This window comes from Anopheles gambiae, chromosome 2 (assembly GCF_943734735.2).
Source record: "Anopheles gambiae chromosome 2, idAnoGambNW_F1_1, whole genome shotgun sequence".
NCBI lineage: Eukaryota > Metazoa > Arthropoda > Insecta > Diptera > Culicidae > Anopheles > Anopheles gambiae.
The window spans coordinates 17,039,893-17,060,341 of record NC_064601.1 but is presented as its reverse complement, the minus strand read 5'-3'; the positions used below and the strand labels follow the sequence as shown (position 1 = coordinate 17,060,341).

Below are 20,449 nucleotides of genomic sequence, written 5' to 3'. Positions count from 1 at the left end.
CCGGAGGATGCTGGCTCCACTTGTTGCTTGATTTACAGCGACCATACTGATGGCAGAGAGGCGCTGTATTCTTTTATGAGTCAGCTTTAATTAATTTCTGCGATTGGTAGTTTGCAAATAACACTGTTCTGTGATTCGATTATATTTATTTATTGAATCACATATAACTATTCTTTGCGGGACGTGTCCCATGTCGGTTTAAACTAGATGCTTCATATCGATTGTATCGATTGCCGTTCGTGTCTTACTTATAAAACAATACAAATTTTTAATTTGCGAGAAAGATTTGATCTAAAATCATGATGCGTTTGCGCCTAACAGTATGCAACGTGCTTGACAGATAGATGCAAACGTATCCTAACTTCTGGTATCGTTTTAGCTAATCAATATTTAAATCCTTGCAAGTATTTGTGTAGAATTGTACCCAAGGTCTTGTTTTATTTACCCGTCAGGTGAGGTTTATGTTTTTGAATGTAACTATAATTGATAACACGGCCAGGCCGTTCTCACAAAACTCAGGAGCTACATTTTAGCTTTTCTTATCATCTCCACGACGCCCTTTCCCAATGCCCCGTACCAATTCCTTCAACTCCTTTAGTTCCTGCATCATATTTGTCATGTTCTGTTCCATGCGTGATAGGCGATGCGCCTGTGATTCACCGTGCACTTGGCGGGAGTTCAACATCTCGATCGATTTCGTAACTATCTTGTTCAGCATTCCCTTAAAAGGCTTGTAAAGTAAACTCTCTGCCTGATAGGTCTTATGCGTCTGAAGCTGACAATGTTTGCTAGTACGTCTAGTTCGCTCTTGACCATTCTCCATGTTGGAAATAGTTTCATTCGTAGTGATAAGTTGAATTTCTTCTTGGCCATTTCTCATTTCCGAACTATTTGCAGCCGTATTATTCGTGCTGCTCGTACGTTTCTTTCGCATTCCACCATTTTCAACCGTTTCGATGATTTGTTGATCCTGCCGGATTGTGGATAGGCTTTGATCGCTAGGCTTCAGCACAATTTGATGCAGCGGTTTCTCGTTGCAAAAAAGTTTCAAATTAGGAAACAGCCATCCCAGATTCAGGAACTTAATTTTGCCCAATCTGTAGGGAGGGGAAATGATAAATTTGAAGTTCAGCCAGCATGCAACAATTAATCTAATACGTTTGTTTGTTAATAACTAATCAAGCGTGTACAATGTTACCGATTACTTCAATACAACCAGAATGAACAAGAAACAACTGTCAAAAACGACTTACGTTGAATGGATGAACTCAAATCCTTTCTGTGCCTTTTCATACCGGCAGATAATGGATACCATCTCCGTAATGCCTACTAATTCGGATTCTGCCCGAATGGTCTGTAATTGATATGCGAAGTTATTAGAAATGAGTTCCGTCCCCGACAGCAAGCCATTACGAACCGTTGTGTCGCTGACGGCCAGACCATTGATCAGGTTGTTTATGACAATGGTCACGAAGAACACAAATACTGGAAACAGCACATACATGGGCCAGGATGATTTATATGGTAAGTCTGCCGCATCAAACTCTCCTAAAGATTTACACAGAAACATTAGGTCGTGTTGTCTTGCTGAATGGGACTATTACCGAATTCGATTTACATTCGAAATTTGATATATTTGACCATTTACGTTCATAATTCGACCGTGTACTTACCAGTGAACATTACTGTAGTTTTTATCAGCGCCAGCTGAATCTCACCAAAATTGTGGAAAAGATGCTCATCTTCAATGTCCTGGTTATGGACTGCCGCTTGTTCGAGTCCGTTTTTTTGCGCAGCTGAGCAATATCCTTCATCTTAAACACTGTGTAAAAGCTTAACGTAAACGACGCCAATATGATCGAGTACAAGATCAAAAAGATGAGAAAGTTTTTCGTAACCGTCTTCAGCATGACCATATTGGTGGCAATGGAGTTCACCGGGAGCATGCCAAATTGCAGCGTAAGCTCCACCCCTAGCAGCAGAAGCACTCCAACCAGCACCATTGACCATGTCTTATCGGCTGACTCGTGCGCCAGCACCGCAACATACCCGCCGATTAGCAATAGCTCCATTAAATTCTCCATTGATAGCAGGTAAGTGGCGGGGCTTAGTCTAAACTGGGACGCTTCACGGACGATCAAATACACACATCCCAACACTGACAGGCAATACAGCAATTGTTTGAGAATGGTATCTTCCCGCGCAATGCAAAACACGATGTATATCGCAAACGAAACGAAACACACGGTACAAATGACCAAATTTAGGTAGAGAAGGTGGATCACTTTCATCCACTTAAGCAACAAGATGCTCGATATGACGGGATGCCAGAGGAGATGCTTAGAATTGGGTGACTGTGCGATGCGTACGATCGGTCGCATCTCGTCCTCGGAATTTGGATTGAGGGCTGGCGGTATAAAGTTGGCAAAGCTGATCCTCACTTCGTAGTCCTCGTCGCCCGGCTTGCGATCGTTGTTCGTGACGCACGAGTCCAGATGCTTCTCCAGCAGGGACGAGTCCATCTCGCTGATCGGCAGATCGCCGAATATATTTTCGCCCCAGATGTACGCTCCCTCGTCCAGCAGCAGCTCTTGGGCGTGATCGATCTGGTACTTGACGGCGTAATGCATCGCCGCACATTTCTTCCCATCGATCTTGTCGATATCTAGGCGCGGATCGTTCAGCAAGATGCGCATGATGCGGATGTAGGAGCTCTTGTCCGTGTACACGTCGATCTGCTTCACGAGCAGCGAGAGCAACGGATCTTCATTGACTAGCGCTACCTCATCATCCGGTATGATTTGCAGCAACCATTCGAGCATCTGCACGTTCCCCCGATTACAACACTTAGCCAGAAGACCGGAAAGTAGTTTTGGATTACCGGTAAACTTGCCCTCTACTATCTGCCCTTCAACGAGCTTCTGAGCGGCGGTCAGCTTCGCTCGATACACGGCCACGGATAGCAGCTCGGCGCGTTCTTCTTCGGGCGGCACGTGACCATTGTTTTGCTGACAATACTTCTCGTATGCCGCAATAAACTCGTCCTCCGTCTCGCCATTCAGGTTATTCCGCAACACATCCACGGTAACCTTTTCCATGTCGTAGATGGGAATGTCCGTGCCAGGGAAATTCTTCACGATCGCTTTTCTCGCCTGCTGTCCCCGGTAGTCTACGTTCACGCTGTAGTTCTGCAAACAGTATTCAAGAATTTCCTTTCTCCAATCGTCGTATCCAGCTGTTACTAGCAGAGCTATCGGTGACACACTGTTCTCATCGGTTGTGTTTATGTTGGCGTCGTACTCTAGCAGCAACTTAACACACTCAAACACATGTTTCCAATTGTCACTGTCGATCTGTTCGAACAACAGGTACAGCGTTGTGCGATCTTCGTACTTTTGGTCCACCTGAATGCGCGGGGCGCTGAGTAGTGCGGAAAGATTTGCGCAGTCGAAGGATAGCGCGGCCAGGTGGATAGGATACTCGTTGGTATAGGGATTTTTCTAGGAGGAAAGTATGTATTTTAAAAAGCGTAATGTATAATTTTGTCCGACCCTTAGTGCACTAAGCAATTATCTACGATCAAGACATTCCGACCTACTTATCGTACTGGTTCTGCAGATTATTTTTGGAAAAGTGTTGGCGATGAAGCCGGTCTCGTGGTACAGTGGTCAACTCGTACGACTTAACAACATGCCCGTCATGGGTTCCAGCTCCAAACGGAGCGTGCCGCCATACATAGGACTGTGACTATCCTGCTATGGATGGGTAATCCAATACATAAGTCACTGAAAGCCAACTCCACAAGTGGTACAGGCAGGCCTTGACCGACAACGGTTGTTGCGCCAAAGAAGAAGAAGAAGAAGAAGTTGGCGATTATTATTTTTCTACTGCAAATCACTCTATCACGGAACAACTTGCATACATTGCTACGATGTTGACTCAATTATGCAATGTTGGTTCGTTGAGTATCAGAAGGAAACATTCCAACGTTTTACTTGTGGCTATTGTGGCCATTGCTCAAAAGCAGTGTCTTGGATTAGTGCCTGAGTGTGTGTTACTGTACCGATAACGTCGTTAATGGCCTGCTGATAATGTTCATGATATGCTAAACTGCATGCGCGACCGTTTAACAATTTGTCCAAGATGTGCTCCAAACAGGGCCGTGAAATGAACTAAATGCTAAGTGCACGCGTATATTCAACAAAAATTGCTGCCATTTTCACAATAAAATATTTGAGGTACTTTAATGGAGGGACTTCAAATTATGAACATTTAAAGGAAAACCATGCTCCTCTTATCAAAACAGGAGATGTGTCACTCCGATGATGCCGCTTGCTATAGACGATCAAGGAACACTGACGCATCAATCCGCTCTCTTCAAACCACTACTTTAATGGCTAGATAAAACGTTTCATTTCTGGGTAGTCTGTAAAGCCTAACCGAAGGTATGATGATAATAATCACGCATAGGAGAAGAGTTCCATCAGCACAGTTTAGAGGTGGTCTAGCTCTAAGACATTTTTGCTGTATTACTTTTTGAGATTAAGTAAATCAATCAACCCTTCTTGATCTAGCTGCTAGCGATACATTTGAAATAAACACATACAAAAACTAATGTGTCTCAAGGTATCTTACAGATATAGCTACGGGCGATAAACGTGTAGTATAAAATGGCAATTCCCCTGCTGCTACCGTAATCTCATTACAATTACATATCTAAACCACCAAATTCATGTTGATTAATCTTAATCGAATAGAGCAACCGGTACAGAAACTTGCTAATGTGTAAGATTGGTCACAACCACGCCTTCATTGGGTTTTCAGCAGGTTTCCGTTATGGCGCAGGCTAATTTCTAGATTAGTTACATAAACGCAGAAGTTTTGGTTTTCACTATTTAATGAAAGCTTGCGATAGACAGTATAACATAATACTAATTCCCAGCATTCTTCTTTGACTACTCTAACGCTTGCTGACTCCTGAACAGCAGGTGGTACAGCTTAAGGTACGAATCAATACGACAACTGTAGCTTACCTGCGCCACAAAGGCACCACGATGCAGGCAGGCCGCAATAAATTTGGCTCTTCCCGGTGTTTTGCAAGCCATCTCAAACAGCGAATACTTTGAATACGGAAATTTACTCATCTTCCCATTAACGTCGGCTTCATTCGCCAGCGCCTTGATGAACTGGTTCAAGTTGTTCTCCAGCAAACTCCGCTCAGCTTTCTACATCGAACAGGGCAGGGATAAGTACACGTGGCGTACACGATGAAAAGCAGTGGATAATCATTCCTTACTAGCTGTACACTGCCTGACCAGCGTCGCTCGGTCATGTTGATTGGATCGGATCGTTTGTCTGCGACACCAGTGAACAATCGGCGAACCACCACACGGTCTGTACGGTTGCACTAAAACACAATTCAACTAATTCGATGGCACCCTTTTGCAAGTAGCTGCTACTTGTGGACACAACCTACAACACACTATTGTTTCACAGCGTCAAACATTGGCTCTCGGTACGACTTGTTCAACAGATAGCACAGGTGCGCTCTACAGCACGTTCGCAATTGATTTGGAAGGCGCGGGTCGGTTCACTTTCGGGCCCTAGCGTGTGTGTTCTAACACCGGGTCGCACATTGACTGATATCATTTCTGCTACCGGCAACTGACCAACCCTTTGCCAGAGGGTAAGCTGGTAGATAGAAGTATATAATATCGTTCTGGTGTGTGCGTGCGTAGCTATTTCTTCCGACAGAAGGCACATTTTTGGGAAGAGCAGATTTTGTACTCAGCCGTTCAAGAGAGTTCAGCTTCAATTGCGCCTACCGGTAGGCAATCCTGCATGCATTGAGGGAGGACTTTTTGGTCGTTGTGTTCTTAAAACAAGGAGAGGGAAAAACTTTCTTTTGGTGTACGTTATTTTAACTGGTACGTTTTTGTGGAAAATTGGTAAAATTAGTGTAATGCATTAAGTGATTATTTTTAATGCAATTGTTTGTGTTTAATATGTATCCTCTTGAAGCGTCTTCCATTCTACAATTGCAGCTTGCAGCTTGTAAGAGCTCTCTTTATCACATAAACCAAATAGCAACACTAAATAATTAGTGGATTTAGTATACGTGTACTGCCATCATTACGTGTGTTTTTTTTACATGAAACTGAAATCTTCTTGAATATCCATTTAATAATCGACCATTACTTGGTTATTTTATATAGCCTCTTCTGGCTTTAATGTAAACGCTGCCTTAAACGACAATGAAGCTGTGGTTTAAGTTCCAAGGATATTTTTTTTTCGTACCAATCATACTAAATTTATTTTTTTATGAACTGCCCCTCGTTGCCATTATCTTATTCCTTCCGCCATTGGGCGTTTAATTAAGCATTGAAATCCCGTTAGGCTACGCCCTTTTACCGGGACGACAATTGATTGATTGCGCTCCTGCTCTCGCTTTTATTTGCGATCGCTTATCATTGTTAGGTTACGGTGGCTTCACAATCGTCCATTTATCACTTGCTTTGCCTCAACCAATGTAATTTCAGTTACAGTAGTCGACAAAATGTGGCCCCTTGTTGTCCTACCGTTTAACTCCCTGACGAGGCTTACGAGGCTCTCAGAATGTGCCTGATGAGATTGGTTTTGTTTTCGTTGGTAGGAATTTTAAAGTAAAGATATTTGCTCACTGTTTTTTTAATTATTCATTACAAAGCAGTAACGCGCGTTGATGTTTGTAACACGCAAGATAACTTTTGTAACGCTACCATGTAACGGCAACTGTGTAACGCAACAAGTTTAGTGGAGCGATGGTGCATGTCCTTCCGATCATTGCCTTTAAATCTTCACTTAAATAGAGGATTTTGCTATGGAAAGACACAATTGCTTTACAAAATGATTGAGTGAAATAAGATTAGTTGAAAGTAGATATGTTAAATATGCATTATGTAAATACGTAAATCTTGCAAGTGATTTGTTCGCTGTCTGTCTATACCGATGAAAAATTGAGCCAGTAAACCAAAGAAAAAGGCTGATGTGCATGTGTTTGAATGTTATGTTTTTACGAATAATTGAAAAACATTTCTACACGGGTATAATTATGAAATAAATAGAATTACATAAAAGACGTATTGAGTAGATTCTTTCAACCGGTTTCTCCTATTCGACAGGTATGATCGCAGGTAAAGAGGCAAATAATTAAAACAATATTTAGTGTCTTATACTTTAGGTCGAAAATGTCCAACATCAAATTAAGGGGGTCGTTATACACGGGTAATAACTTTTGGATTATCCCAGAGACATTAGATTACATAAAAAGATAGTCTGGTGTATAGGTATCCCTCAAATATTAGGCTAGAAAAGGCAAGGAAGAAAAAAAAGAAAAATGGTTGAAAACTGAGGAAACAATTCATCTCACTTGATCTTTAAATTGCGGATTCAAATTCATTAAAAGAAACCATAAACGCATGAAGTCAAAAGCTAAAGCTCAAAAAAACACCAGTAGAATGCCTCATGAATAATGGTAACTGTTATAGAAACAAAAAAAGAACAAATGTAACTTAATCAAATTGGTAACATTGCTAATGTTGTTATAGAATTTCGTAAAACTAAAAGTAAAAAAAAAAAACAAAAACAATTGTTGCAAACTTAACTACAAGTTGTTAAAGCAGTATTCATACTGAAAATGGCACAAATACACCTACAAACTTAAATAATTTCTTTCAATAAAACAATGAAAAAAAAATCCGCATCAGCATTTGCTTCTGTCATTACTAGAATTACCATGTATTATTTATATTACTTTTTTTCATATTCACCCTCATTCATGTTCGTTCTAAATAAGCTGTACAATGTAGTGTGTGCCGTAGTTAAAATTCATATACTATTTCCGCTAACGAATTGCTTGAATACACGCAAAAAAAGATAAAAATAAAATTCCTCAAAAGCTCAGGTTCAATTTTGTTAGGCATATTATATAAACATTAACACAGTTTGCTTTCCAGTCGAATGAAAAATGTCAGAACAGACGCAAATTCAAAGCTCAACCTTGACTTGACCTGGGTCGTCTGTGGCGGTGTTCAGGTCCTAGCTGGTAATCATGACGCAACCGGTCTACAACTAACAAAGCTACGCTCTCCGTAACACACGCACTACACACCGTGATGTGATGAGAATAAATTGCTGGCTAGCATTAAAAAATATGTGGAAATTGTGAATCTTTAATCAACTTTCTGTACATCTTAGTATAGGAGAAACCGAAAAGCAAACTCGTTGCGACATGATTGCAATGTTCCGGACATATTACGTTGGAACGTAGAGAGTAAAAACGTTCCTATCACCGTGACTGGCTGGTAAGGTGAAAGTTTTTTTTTTCAGCATAATTCATACAAACAATCTGTTTTCCAACATTTGCTCGTCACGTTCGGTTGTTGAGAGACAAAACAAAACTAGCTTTGCTTTGTCCTTTGCTCCGAAGTGCAATATCTTACGCGAACCATGTTCCGTGAGATATTGCGCTTTGGGTAACGAAAATATGTGTAGCAAACGAGCGACCTTGTAGTGCGTTTTCCGGCCCGAACAAAGTGCGTGTAATATGTTGTTTTTGTGGGTTTTTTTTTCTTCCTTAACTCAACACATATTTGCTTGCCGGGGCGCACTACTTTGGGCTGCGTGTGTGTGTGTGTGTGTGAGGAAGAAAAAAAAAATCAACGGGAAAAGTACAACGCATGATCTGTACGAGAAAGCCTAAAACCTATTGTAATAACCGACCAAATTTGTCCGCTAACGTCTGCTAACCCTTAAAACAAACTAACTTATGATTGATGAATTACTTTCCGCTACATTCCGCCTACAAAAATGGTTTAATTCGTTCTGAACGCTTCCGGCGGTATCCGGTTCTGTTTGTGTAGCTCGGCGAACGCAAACTCGGCACGCGGATAGTCCCAGTTCGTTTCCTCCAGGCAGCGTTTGCTCCATTCGGCGTTCATGTTGGTCTGCACCGACAGCGCCTGTATCATCTGCAGCTTGGTGTTGTCGTCCGGCACCAGCGGGACAGTCGCGGCCACGCCGACCACGGCCGGTACGGTGGGGGCGGCCGATGGTGCCGCTTGCTGCTGCGGCATGCCGTTTTCTGCCCCCTTGAACGCTTTGTTTTCCTGTGCCCGCGTCACCGTGTTCACGTGCATCATTTCGTTGCGTATGCAGAAACCACCGTTCGACGGTACGATCACGAGCGTACGCTGAAACGATCGTATCTGCTCCATATTGCCGCTGCCCTTGCGCTCCTTAAACACGCCCGTGACGGTTAGTTGCAGCATGTGCGGCTGTGAAGTGAACATTCGAACAGTTGGAAACGAAATGTGAAATGCTTTGAATGTTGGGGGAGCTAATACCGCAAGTCTTACATACCGTGAACAGGGTTAGATCTACGGCAAACGATGTCAGATCGTGCTTGGTTGGTGGCAGTGAGGACAGATGCGATACGACCTGCAGTCGTCCCTGCTTCAGAAACCGACAGCGAGAGTCCAGGTCTGTCTTGTGCTTAATGTTGCGACTTCCGGATATGTACGCACCCAACCTAAGTATTTGACAACAATAAAAAAAGGGTGGATTTATAGTCTAAAATGTATCACAAAGCACAGACAACGCACGGAACAGTGGAAGATGTACTCACTTTTGCTGATTGCTTTGGTAGGTTGTGTTAACCGTCAGCGAAAACATTGCGTGCTCGTGATAGGCTTCCAGCAGCGGTTGCCTATTATCGGAATCGTAGATGGTAAAGTATTGTTCCAAAAATTGCCGCACCAGATCGGCACCGGACGTGTCGCATAGGAACGAGGCCTTCGCCTCCGGCAGCTTCGTATCGTCTTCCGGCACGTCGAAGCTGATTGGGGGCGGCAGAACGATATCATCCTAACGACAATGGGCACCGAATAATTAAGCACAGAGTAACAAAGGAATAGTTAAAGCCGATCAAAGCTACTTACCAACTTGATAACCTTCGGGAAGCGTTTGCGCACTTCACTATAAATAGACGGTACAAAATGTATATTATCCATTTCAATTGATATTGCCAAAGCATGTTCAATTTGCGGAGAAAAAATATTAAGTACAGAGAAAACGGGGAGGGCGTTTGATACATTTCCTATGAAGCCGGTAAGGGAGCATCGTACCGACCGTAGCCACGCAGGACACGCAGGACCGTAGACGTGAATTGTCATACGGAAAAGTATTTTGTCGCTAAATTGTCCTTGTACGAGCGACGCAACAAGATGGAAACGATATGGACCAGTCCAGTTGGACTATAAGCAACACCGTGGAACGACCCGATTGCGCCGATGAGACATGTAACGTTTTGTTGAAGCTAGCTGGAAAGTGTGAGTGCATTCATATGCACACTTCCCGACATGTGTGTCCTTTTTAAAGGTACAATATAGGTTTCGTTTTGAAGTATAAACAGAGATTGAAGCGTGTTTTTTTCTTCTCCGAGGCAAATTCTGTTGAACAAAAGTAAACAATTTCCTTTGAATAGTTGCTTCGTTTTGTCAAAATAAACGTTGCGCCAATCGGTGTAGTGCGAACACCTTCGCAAACGTCTTGCATTTCAGTGTCCTATTTGTTTGTAGCGCTTTCCCCATAGCACTTGGTCGACGACAGGCGCCAAAGGCGTGTTGGGTGCGTTTTTAAACCGTCATAGGAGAAATTCTCGCTATGACATTCGGCACACACGTTCTATTACGCGTACATTACGTGTAGCGTGTCTTATTTATGGGGATGGGGCGACATTTTGCAGCTGTTTTCGTTGGGCCCATCTGAATGAGCTGAGTGGATCGTAATCCACCAGTCCGTGAGAGAGTGGCAACCGGCCGCATAATCCATGTGAGCTATTGTAGAAGCATTGCCGTACAGCGCCGCGTTTCATACCAAGCCACAAGAAGTTCCGCGGTACCGGCCGGGTAGGTTTTAGCGCTTTACTTGAAACGTTTGTTTGTGCAGCTGTTGGAGATGTTTCTCACTACACAGTTGATGCTGTACTGTAGTGATACGATGGAAATGCTGACCGTTCGCAAGTGTTTATGGCACATTGGACCGCATGTCTACTCTGACAAAACTTTCTAGGGTTTTTTAAAAATATTATGAGATTATGAGCTGAGAAACAGCAAAAAGAAATTCACGCATCAATCTCATGTTGATCACAAATTGTGATTGAAAGTATAAATTGAAACTCTCTTCCAGCTATCTTTCGCTTAGCTACAAGTCTCAAGGCGAATTGCACTCAAACTGTACTACGTACTCCCGAAACCCGATCGTTTCCTGTCTCAGAGCGATCGCATTCATACAAACGACAATGCCATCTTTTCTTGAATTTTATAATTAAATACTGTCCACTACCGACGACATGATCAATGTATCAAACGTGTTTTTTGAAAGAAAGATAACTATTTTGATGTTACAATTATAGTCAATATTGAAATTGTGGTTAAAGGGATATTTAAAATTCATAAAATGATGCACGATAAGGCACTAAACAATGCTAGATTGCTAGTCGCTGGTGAGCTTAATGAGGTGAAGTGGGGCACAAAACGGATTTCACTTCTCGGCCTGTTCGATCGACCACCGTGCAGATGGAATGCATTTCCTCACTCCCAACACGCTGCCGGTTCATTGCGGGATTGTGTTTCCTGCGCGAAGCAAGTGTCACCTGTTCGTTTTGCTCCGCCACACCCGTCAGCCGAACGTCCCTATCCAGGATGATCGAACGGGGGCAGCGCCACACACCACGCACTTGCACGCACACACGCGCACACATACACAACACCGAACGATGGGAAGTGTGCAAGGATGGCAGGCTTGAAGCAGCTCCGATTCAGGCCCACGAGGTTCTGCCAAATATAAGACAACACAGCACTTATTCACGTGATCTCGTATGTATTGATATACCTGACGTAGGCTGTGTTATCGTCGAAGTGCTTGCACAGCGGATTTTCCAGCAAATTCAGCTCCAACAGCTTCAGCCCCTTCAGACTGTCCAAGGAGTGTAGGTACGGTATCTGGAGGGGAGGAAACGGATACCACACGACGTTAACGAGCATGTTTTGTGCAGCAGCAGAAGGCAAAGCCATCGCATAACTTACCCGATTTCTGGCCATATAGAGCACCTTCAGGTGTGGCATCTTAGTAGTCATGGATTTCAGATGGTCCAACATGTACAGCTTGTTCTCGTTCAGGTTCAGTGCCTCTATCTCGGGTATGTGCTCCGCAATGATGTCGATCGCGGCCAGCATGATTTGCGGCCGGAACAGTGCGCAGAAGATGTCACTCAGGTCAGGATCGGCGTGGAACTTCTGCAGATCCAGCCCCTTCGTCTGCGGGTTGTAGCGCTTCACCATGGCCTGCTTCATGCGCATCTTCAGCTGCTCGTTCACCTGCGTCGGTGGCGGGTTGTTGCGCACCACCAGTATCATCCGACGGCCATCGGGCGTTTGAATGCTGCGGTTGGCCCGCATGATCGCATCGGCCGCCTGGAAGTCCTCCACAAAGAACACGGCGCCCGACTCGTTCGCCTTGTAGTACAGCGGTATGAACATCTGCGGCGTGATTGCTTGCTGGATCGAGCGAAGAATAAACTCCTTCTCGTACTTGTTGCCGTACGGTATCCGCACCTCGTACCACGGTGCATTCGGGAGCAACTTTTTGCGCTGATTGCCGCCACCACCACCGCCACCGCCACCACGCGGTACGCCGCGCGGAATCGGTGAGCCGCTGCGCCGCTGCCGATCAAAGTTGCGATTGTTCATGCGCACGCGAAGATCGCCCCCGTCGAACATGTCGCCACCCATCGCCTCATCGTCGTCGTTCATGTGCGCCCGCAGGTGGTTCTCTGTGATGCGCCCCTTGCCACGGCCACCGTTCGATGGTTTGAAGCTGACCCGCCGCTTCACGTCCGTCATGCGATCGTTTCTGTTCCGGTCGTTCCACTCGCCGCCGCTACGGTCCGTTCGATCGTCGTGGTCGTGTTTTGGTGCATTGGCTAAGGTAAACAAACCACAAGGGGTCAGTTCCGTATTTCACCATCCGATCGCTTTGTTTCGTTCCACCACCAAAATGGCGGCGTCACAGCATCGAAATCCTGGCCTGTGTTTGCACTTACCGTCGTAAAACCGGTCTCCCCCGTAATTGCGACCGCCGCGGCCACGAAAGTTGCCATTGCGCGTGTTTTTAGGCATGGTTAACAACGATTAGAACGGAAAACAAGAACGAAATTTAACAAATCCTGCACCACGTTACGGACACACTTCTCACTTTTTGCAAGCGAAGTGACAAATGCGATGTGATGGCCTGGTTGGGCCCTCATCAGTTTGACAAGTGTGTCGCTGCAAAGAACTTTTGACAGATTGGCGTAGAAAATTCTGTTCTGTGTACGGTTCAATATTAAGCACTCAAAATCAAAGCAAAAGCTGAACAGTTTTAATAACGAAACATTTATGATCAATCATTTATAAACTCTTGGAACAATGAGCATCGTTCATGCAAAGCAAAGGGTTATTGAAATGTTTGGCATTTGTTTCGTACAGCCTGGCATGTTATCTGCGCAAGATTATGTCGACTGTCAATTTTGTACGTCGAGGTACAGTGACTGACAAAAAAAATAACATAAATTAAATGTAATGCTTCTCTTTTGACCATTTTATTCCTTCCTTTAACGTGTTTATGGTAAAATAATTGTACAGATTATTAAATTTGCCCTAATATTGTGTTATTATTAGTCACACAGATAGCTGGCAAAAAATATCAACCTGTAAATTCGAATGTCGACATCGTGTGCGTTTGCTGTCAGGCAGGCAGCTGTCAACGTTATTATTGATGTTGGTAGCTCACGTTCTCTGTCGCTGTGAAAAACACCGCTGCATCCAGTTTTCCCATCGTATCACTATTTCGTGAAAACCACCCCCAGAGAAAGTGTACACGAAATCGCTACGATGGCGCTCCGACTGTTCCGCCTGAGCCAGGATGTGGTTACGCCACTGATCAAACGTGTAAGTAAAACAAGCGTCAGTGTTTCGCTCCCGAGGAAGGCCAAAATATTCCACCGGATGGCTAGCAGGGCAGCAGCACCCTGTTTGTGTTGACGGTCGTTCAGCGGACATCAGACATCGCGGACAAACGTTACATAATTGGGATATACGTTTGTGGGTGGATAAAACCGTGATCGAACCTGCTTCTAATCGAGCGCTTTTCGCTGCCTTCCGTGCCCGGGCGTACCGATTTCAGAACTGCACCGTGTCAGCGTTTGAGCTCCAGCACAAGAACCCCGTCCAGCGGAAGGTGGAGCAGATCCCGAAAGCGCAGTATGGCGGGCGGCACACGGTGACGATGCTGCCGGGCGGCGGTATCGGCCCGGAGCTGATGAGCTACGTGCGGGAGGTGTTCCGGTTTGCCGGCGTGCCGGTGGACTTTGAGATCGTCGACATCGATCCGGCCAGCGAGGGCAACGACGATCTCGAGTACGCCATCACCTCCATCAAGCGTAACGGCGTGGCGATCAAGGGCAACATCGAGACCAAGTCGGAGGCGACCGGCATTCTGTCGCGTAACGTCGCCCTGCGCAACGAGCTCGATCTGTTCGTGAACGTGCTGCACTGCAAATCGTTCAACGCGATCCCGGCCCACCACCAGAACGTGGACGTGGTGATCGTGCGGCAGAACACCGAGGGCGAGTACGCGATGCTGGAGCACGAGAGTGTGCGGGGCGTGGTGGAAAGCATGAAGGTGGTCACGATCGAGAATGCGGCCCGCGTGGCCCGGTTTGCGTTCGAGTTCGCGAAGAACAACAACCGCAAGAAGGTGACCACCATCCACAAGGCGAACATCATGAAGCTGGCCGACGGGCTGTTCCTGAAGGTGGCGCGCGACATCGCGAAGGAGTATCCGGACATCCAGCACAACGATATGATTATCGACAACTGCTGCATGCAGCTCGTGTCGAACCCGCACCAGTTTGACGTGATGAACACGACCAACCTGTACGGCAGCATTACGTCGAACGTGCTGTGCGGGCTGGTCGGTGGTGCCGGCCTGTTTTCTGGCCGTAACTATGGCGACCACGTATGTACTGATATTGTTTTGGGATTATGGGGAAAGAGAGGGGGGAGGGGACTGTTCTGCTAGTAACAATGAGCGTGTTTTTTGCACCATTTCCCACAGTACGCCGTGTTTGAACCGGGCACTCGTAACACCGGTACGGCAATTGCCGGCAAGAACGTTGCCAATCCGGTCGCCATGCTAAACGCGGCGGTGGACATGCTGTACCATCTGGGGCACCGCTACCATGCCGACTGTATCTCGGATGCGCTGCACAAAACGATCGACATCGATGGAATCCACACGCCCGGTAACGTATCAAAACCCCCGTCCGTGGGTCGTTTGTATGGGATTGCGACAGTTTGGAACTCACCGGAGCTGTATTTTGTCTTTCTTTCGCCTAGATCTTGGCGGTAACAACACGAGCACCGACATTGTCCAGAACGTTCTGAAGCATCTGGCCGAGAAGAGAACGTACTGGTAAGTGGGGCCGCATGTGCCTGCCGTCTTGTCTGCGTGTTGCATTGTGTTGCTCGTCTATTCGTTTCATATATTATTTGCCAGATTTTTTGTTTATTTTGTTTTACTATTAGCAGTTAATGTTGATTTACTTACGCTTTCTTCGTTAAGCGTTCATCGCTGTCGTTCGTTTAGTGTTTGTGTGTGTATGTGTATGCCCGTCAAGTGTTCGTACGACTTTATGTTTCGGGTATAGATTTAGTAGGGATTTATTGTTTATAGTTCATGTTCATTCATGCCAACCATCCAATCATCCCACCTGCCAATATCCATATTTAGTTGTAGGACAAAACCATAACAGCATAAAAAAGGAAAGATGCTCGAATACTGCTTATACAGATCAGTAGATTAGTTGCCACGCTGTTCCCATGTGTTTATCGTCGCTTCCTTCCCTACCATTTACGCTTCCCGTTTCGCTTCTCGTTAGCCGTGTAGTGACATTGCTGTGAATTTGCGCTAACATAGTTTGTAACTGTATGTTTCCATTTTTTTTTCTTCCGTCACCTGCAACACCGTGTTGTTCGACTGCTTACAAACACACAAACCCAACACCCTCACCCAACCAACAACCTGCTCTAACTAGGCAACATGGACTATTGTACAATATTTAATCGCAGGCGCTTAAACTGGCAGACTAAAACGTGTGGTGCGCAACGATCTCAATAATCATGCAATTTAAATACGCTTATAATCACACTCACAACCACGACTATCGCTACGTACGGTGGATTCCATTCCTTATGCAATGTTGATGACCAATTTGGTACTGGAATTGAGGTGTGTGAATAACACAAAAAAGGAAGGCAACAACTTGGAGCTATTGGCTTCTTTTCTATTTATGCAAGGAATAAATCTGTATGAAAGAGAGCAAACACAACGTTTCTAAACAAATACATAGCTATAAAGTCATTTCTTACAACTTATCTGAGACGATCTATAATAGAAAGGAGATTTAATAATTACAAATTGCAACACAGGGTTTATTTTATCCCAAACCATTCCTTTTTTAATAGCTGCTTTGTATTGTAGCATTTTAAAATGTATATTTATTATGATTTTTATGTTTTCGATTGGTGTGATATAGATCATGTATACCCAGACTATACCCGTCTGTGTAGTTAGAGTGTTGAGATTAGCAGTTTGGTTCTGTAAATAATGTTCCACTTCAATTAATTGACCATCATCCATCAATTAGGTGTGCTAATGCTGTGTGGTTTATTTGCACTGTTCAGTTGCAAGGAACAATTTCACTTTACAATATGATTTCTATTGCTCCATTTGCAATCCAACGTGCAATGCTAGGATAGAATATGTTATAGCTATTATATGATCGACTGTATTCACTGTTTTCTTCGTAGCACAAAGCACCCGTAGCGAAACGAAATGTTGTTGTGTGAATCAAGTTTTGCTTTTGATAGATGTCCACGTAGCGATCGGTCGTTTGGATGAGTAGAATGCACTCGGGCGTACGAATCGGCACTAATGTTTACACTTTAAACTTTCTTTTTTAATCTCCCCCTTTACCCCCACCGTCCTACAACATCCTACCTATTTTCCTGATTTTCCTGCCTGGCGCACTTGCACAACATTTCCCTTGTGTTTGCCCCACAACCATCCTTCACCCCTGTTTTGGGCGATCTTTCTCTCAGGAGTGTTATAAAGGAAAATTGAACACAAAAAAGGGGAAAGCAACGTCAATAACACGGCATGTGGCATGCATCATCAGCTGCGGATGATACCAAGAACAGCAAAACACATTATTAGCACGATCGATGTGAAGCAAACGCAATTAGATCTAATAGAGGAAGAAGGGTGTTAAACCACGCTTTGTTATAAACCGGTCAGCTGTTTGCAAACAGCGATTGATATTCGAAAACTCAAGCTTGCAGCCCGTGACAATACGGTAATAGTAATATGTTGCACTGTCGCATTAATCGTCGAATGTTGCACACGCACCACTGCGCAAATCCATTGCTCTTATTATCAAATCTAGCTTATTATTTGCTTCTTTTTTCTGCCACCTTTTTTTAAGCCCACTTGCCCACCGCACGCTTCTGTTAAACGCAAATGGCACGGAAAACCTCCGTGTTCTGTTCCTTTCACCAACCGTTTTCCCTCATCGTTCGTTTTTGTTTCTTCTAACAGGTTCCCGGCGTATGCGTATATCTGAGAAGTTAGGCTAGAACCGAACAAAAAAAAAAACAACCCCAAACACCCCTAAACCAAAGCCAAAATAGTTCCTTTCCAAGCGTAAATCCTTAAACGTTCATCCCGTTTTTAACTGCTTAACTGTTATTTCCGATCCCGATTTCCGTTCTCTTTCCCTTTTCGGTCTGTAACATCTGACTCACACACACACACACATGCCAACAGCTCCTAATCTCCCCCCTGCAAGTCGGTGTGTTGTTTTGTTGTGAGGGGGCATTCTCTCGGTGGATGGGCCATTCCTTTCTTTCCCCTTTTGCGAGACGAGGAAACACAACTTCAAAATCATGTAACAAACAAACACAACACAATACAAAACCCTACCCCATCAGGAAGCATAATGCTGTGAAGCTAGACGATCAAACCGTGCGCGGTGTGTGCGTAGGTGAGGAAGCAGAGCGTTTGAGAATGTTTTGGACCAGTTGGCAAAATTAGGTAAAAAGTTAAGGCAATCGGCAAACGAATATGGAAAACACAATATAAAAGCTCAAAATTTGGCGTAAAACAAACAAAAACCCGAGATTCTCTGTTTCCAAATCTGTGTCCACCCATGGGACCTTTCACCTGCTCATTTCCATCATGTTCGGGGGGGCTGAGGGAACGGTAGTTGTTGGCCGCGACCAACAATTGCATCATCATCATCATGCGTTGGTACAAACACCTTCCAATAATGACCGTCTGCGTATCTTGTTGTTCGTTTTCGTTATGTTGTTTTGGTACATTTTTTGTAGTTTCTTTCGTTGCACTCTGTGTGGGTGTGTGATCCATTATTTTTTTTATTTAATCCGTCCCGTGTGTCCCCGATGATCAATGATAGCATCGTGAAAGCGATCATTTAATCTTTGCAATCAAATATTTAATAATGTTTTACCCTGTTACCCCGACTAACGCTCTCTCCTCGGGCTCGGGCTCCAGCCTGAAGTGTTAGTTAACAAAGTAGAGCCAGTTTGATACAAGCTAGTGGCGCGTGGAAAGAAATGTTTGCTCATCATCCTGCGACGATCATTGATCATTATTGTGCGTGTTTTTCGATCATTCATCCCCTGGTTCCTGTTACGGTTTGTTTGAACGCCATTGAACGTGTGCGCGTGTGGGATTTTTGTGCCGTTGCGTTCTAAAGCGTTCGATACGGCAGACGATTTATGACGCGTCTGCTCACTGTCTTGGTTTTACGACGTTTTGTTTATACCTTATGTACCTTATTTGTAATTGGAAAAGCGAGCTTGTGTTGTATCCTTCGGAAGTATCAAAATTTGAATTTTTCAAAATTAATTTGCAACCGATTGGCGAGAACCTATCTCTCAACATTGGCACGTTTAGTATCAGTTTGGCAAGGAACGCTCGGTAACTACGAAAAAATTGTTTTTGCTCACTTTTCTGTGAAATTATGACTCTTTATTTGATTTTCTCTTTATTTTGATACATTTCTTTTCTTATGTTTTGTATTTGAACTTATTGTAAAAAACAACAAAAAAATACATCCATAATCTACCAACGAAAAATTGTGTACCCCTGCCGAACGCGGAAATGAATGCACAGAGAAGAGCGCAAACTGGGATCCCAAACGCCGAGGGATGAGCTGGCGAGCATCAAGAGAGTAAGAGAAAGTGGAGCGCGGAATTGGAAATGATCGATGTTGCCTTATTTACGTTAGATTAGATCTTCTTTCGATCGGAATGCATAAACCTAAGCAAAAGGACACTGTTCTGTATTTAGATGTTTTTGGATTTTTTTTCGGCAGATTTGAAATGTTTTCTTTTTTAGTATTATAACCCCCAAAATTGTGAAGGAGTTGTATGGTCAACCGCAAAGGCAAGCTAATTTTGGAAGGGAAGCAAGACAAAAAAATGATTCACAAATCATGATAATTTTATTTATTTCAATTAAACAAACACATTATTGCCCCGAGAAGGATGAATGCTGCAAACGAAATAGATACTGTTACTGTAAGATACAATAAATGATTAGTAATTGTTTGATTGCAAAATAATGTTGAAAGAACAATAGGTATCCACCATGCCTTTAGCTTCTAATTTTTGGAATAAATTTACTAACATGCTGATATTCAATCATATGATTTTTGCCAATATTGGATTTATCTGTTCGTCATAACCTTCCGACACGTGTTTTTTTATCGCGCTCGAGATGCGAGAAAGAGAGAGAGAGAGAGAGTTGACGTTTTATCATGCTCTTGTGGTGGGATTCGCGTAACTGCTGCGCAATCCTCAAGGTGTACTTTAAGAAGTGCAAATAGACATACATCGTACGATACCTGTTAAAGACAGCTCCTAACGGCCCCGTGGCTTGGCGCTATGACGCATCCAAGGTAGATTTCTCTCTCGTAATCTCCAGCGCACTATCAACCAAAATCAACTTCGAATTTGAAATCTACACGGATAGGCGCTCAGCTTTTAAGCATGTTGGAATGCGTTACATAGTAGTGAAACTCCAACAAGAACATGAAAGCAAAACTAACTCACCGTCCATGAATTAAGTATTAGCAGTTGAACTAACGTCTCAAATAGATACACTAACTATTGTTGGGTTTTAAGAATCTTTCGTTGAGATTCATTCATATGAATCTTTAGTGATGAGTGATTCGAATCTTGAATCGACTCTTCAAAGATTCATGAATCTATAACATTCATAAATC

General features: G+C 43.9%; 2 protein-coding genes and 1 pseudogene across 6 annotated transcripts; 1 reads left to right on the top strand and 2 right to left on the bottom strand.

Annotated features, from left to right (window-relative positions):
- Window positions 1-284: 284 nt before the first annotated feature.
- LOC11176158 (transient receptor potential cation channel protein painless) lies at window positions 285-5,622 on the bottom strand (annotated as a pseudogene).
- A 2,125-nt stretch (window positions 5,623-7,747) lies between these two features.
- LOC1269364 (nuclear RNA export factor 1) lies at window positions 7,748-13,332 on the bottom strand. Its single transcript, XM_307993.6, has 7 exons — window positions 13,142-13,332; window positions 12,126-13,021; window positions 11,932-12,041; window positions 9,978-10,014; window positions 9,665-9,903; window positions 9,400-9,568; window positions 7,748-9,314 (listed from the first exon to the last, which is right to left on the bottom strand). Exons 1-7 carry the CDS (start codon window positions 13,215-13,217, stop codon window positions 8,853-8,855), a joined length of 1,989 nt encoding a protein of 662 aa, XP_307993.6. The 5' UTR covers window positions 13,218-13,332; the 3' UTR covers window positions 7,748-8,852.
- Window positions 13,333-13,812: 480 nt separating this feature from the next.
- LOC1269365 (isocitrate dehydrogenase [NAD] subunit gamma, mitochondrial) lies at window positions 13,813-19,757 on the top strand. Of its 5 annotated transcripts, none has more exons than XM_307994.6 (5): window positions 13,813-14,027; window positions 14,263-15,096; window positions 15,196-15,382; window positions 15,477-15,552; window positions 19,336-19,757. In XM_307994.6, coding segments are annotated over exons 1-5 (1,155 nt in total). In that variant the 5' UTR covers window positions 13,813-13,970; the 3' UTR covers window positions 19,337-19,757. The 5 variants fall into 5 exon arrangements, with proteins under 5 accessions (XP_307994.5, XP_003436054.1, XP_061500715.1 ...); XM_003436006.2 differs by lacking the exon at window positions 19,336-19,757 and adding an exon at window positions 16,175-18,312 and having other exon boundaries at window positions 13,840-14,027; XM_061644732.1 differs by having other exon boundaries at window positions 13,847-14,027; window positions 17,737-19,757.
- The last annotated feature ends 692 nt before the right edge of the window (window positions 19,758-20,449 follow it).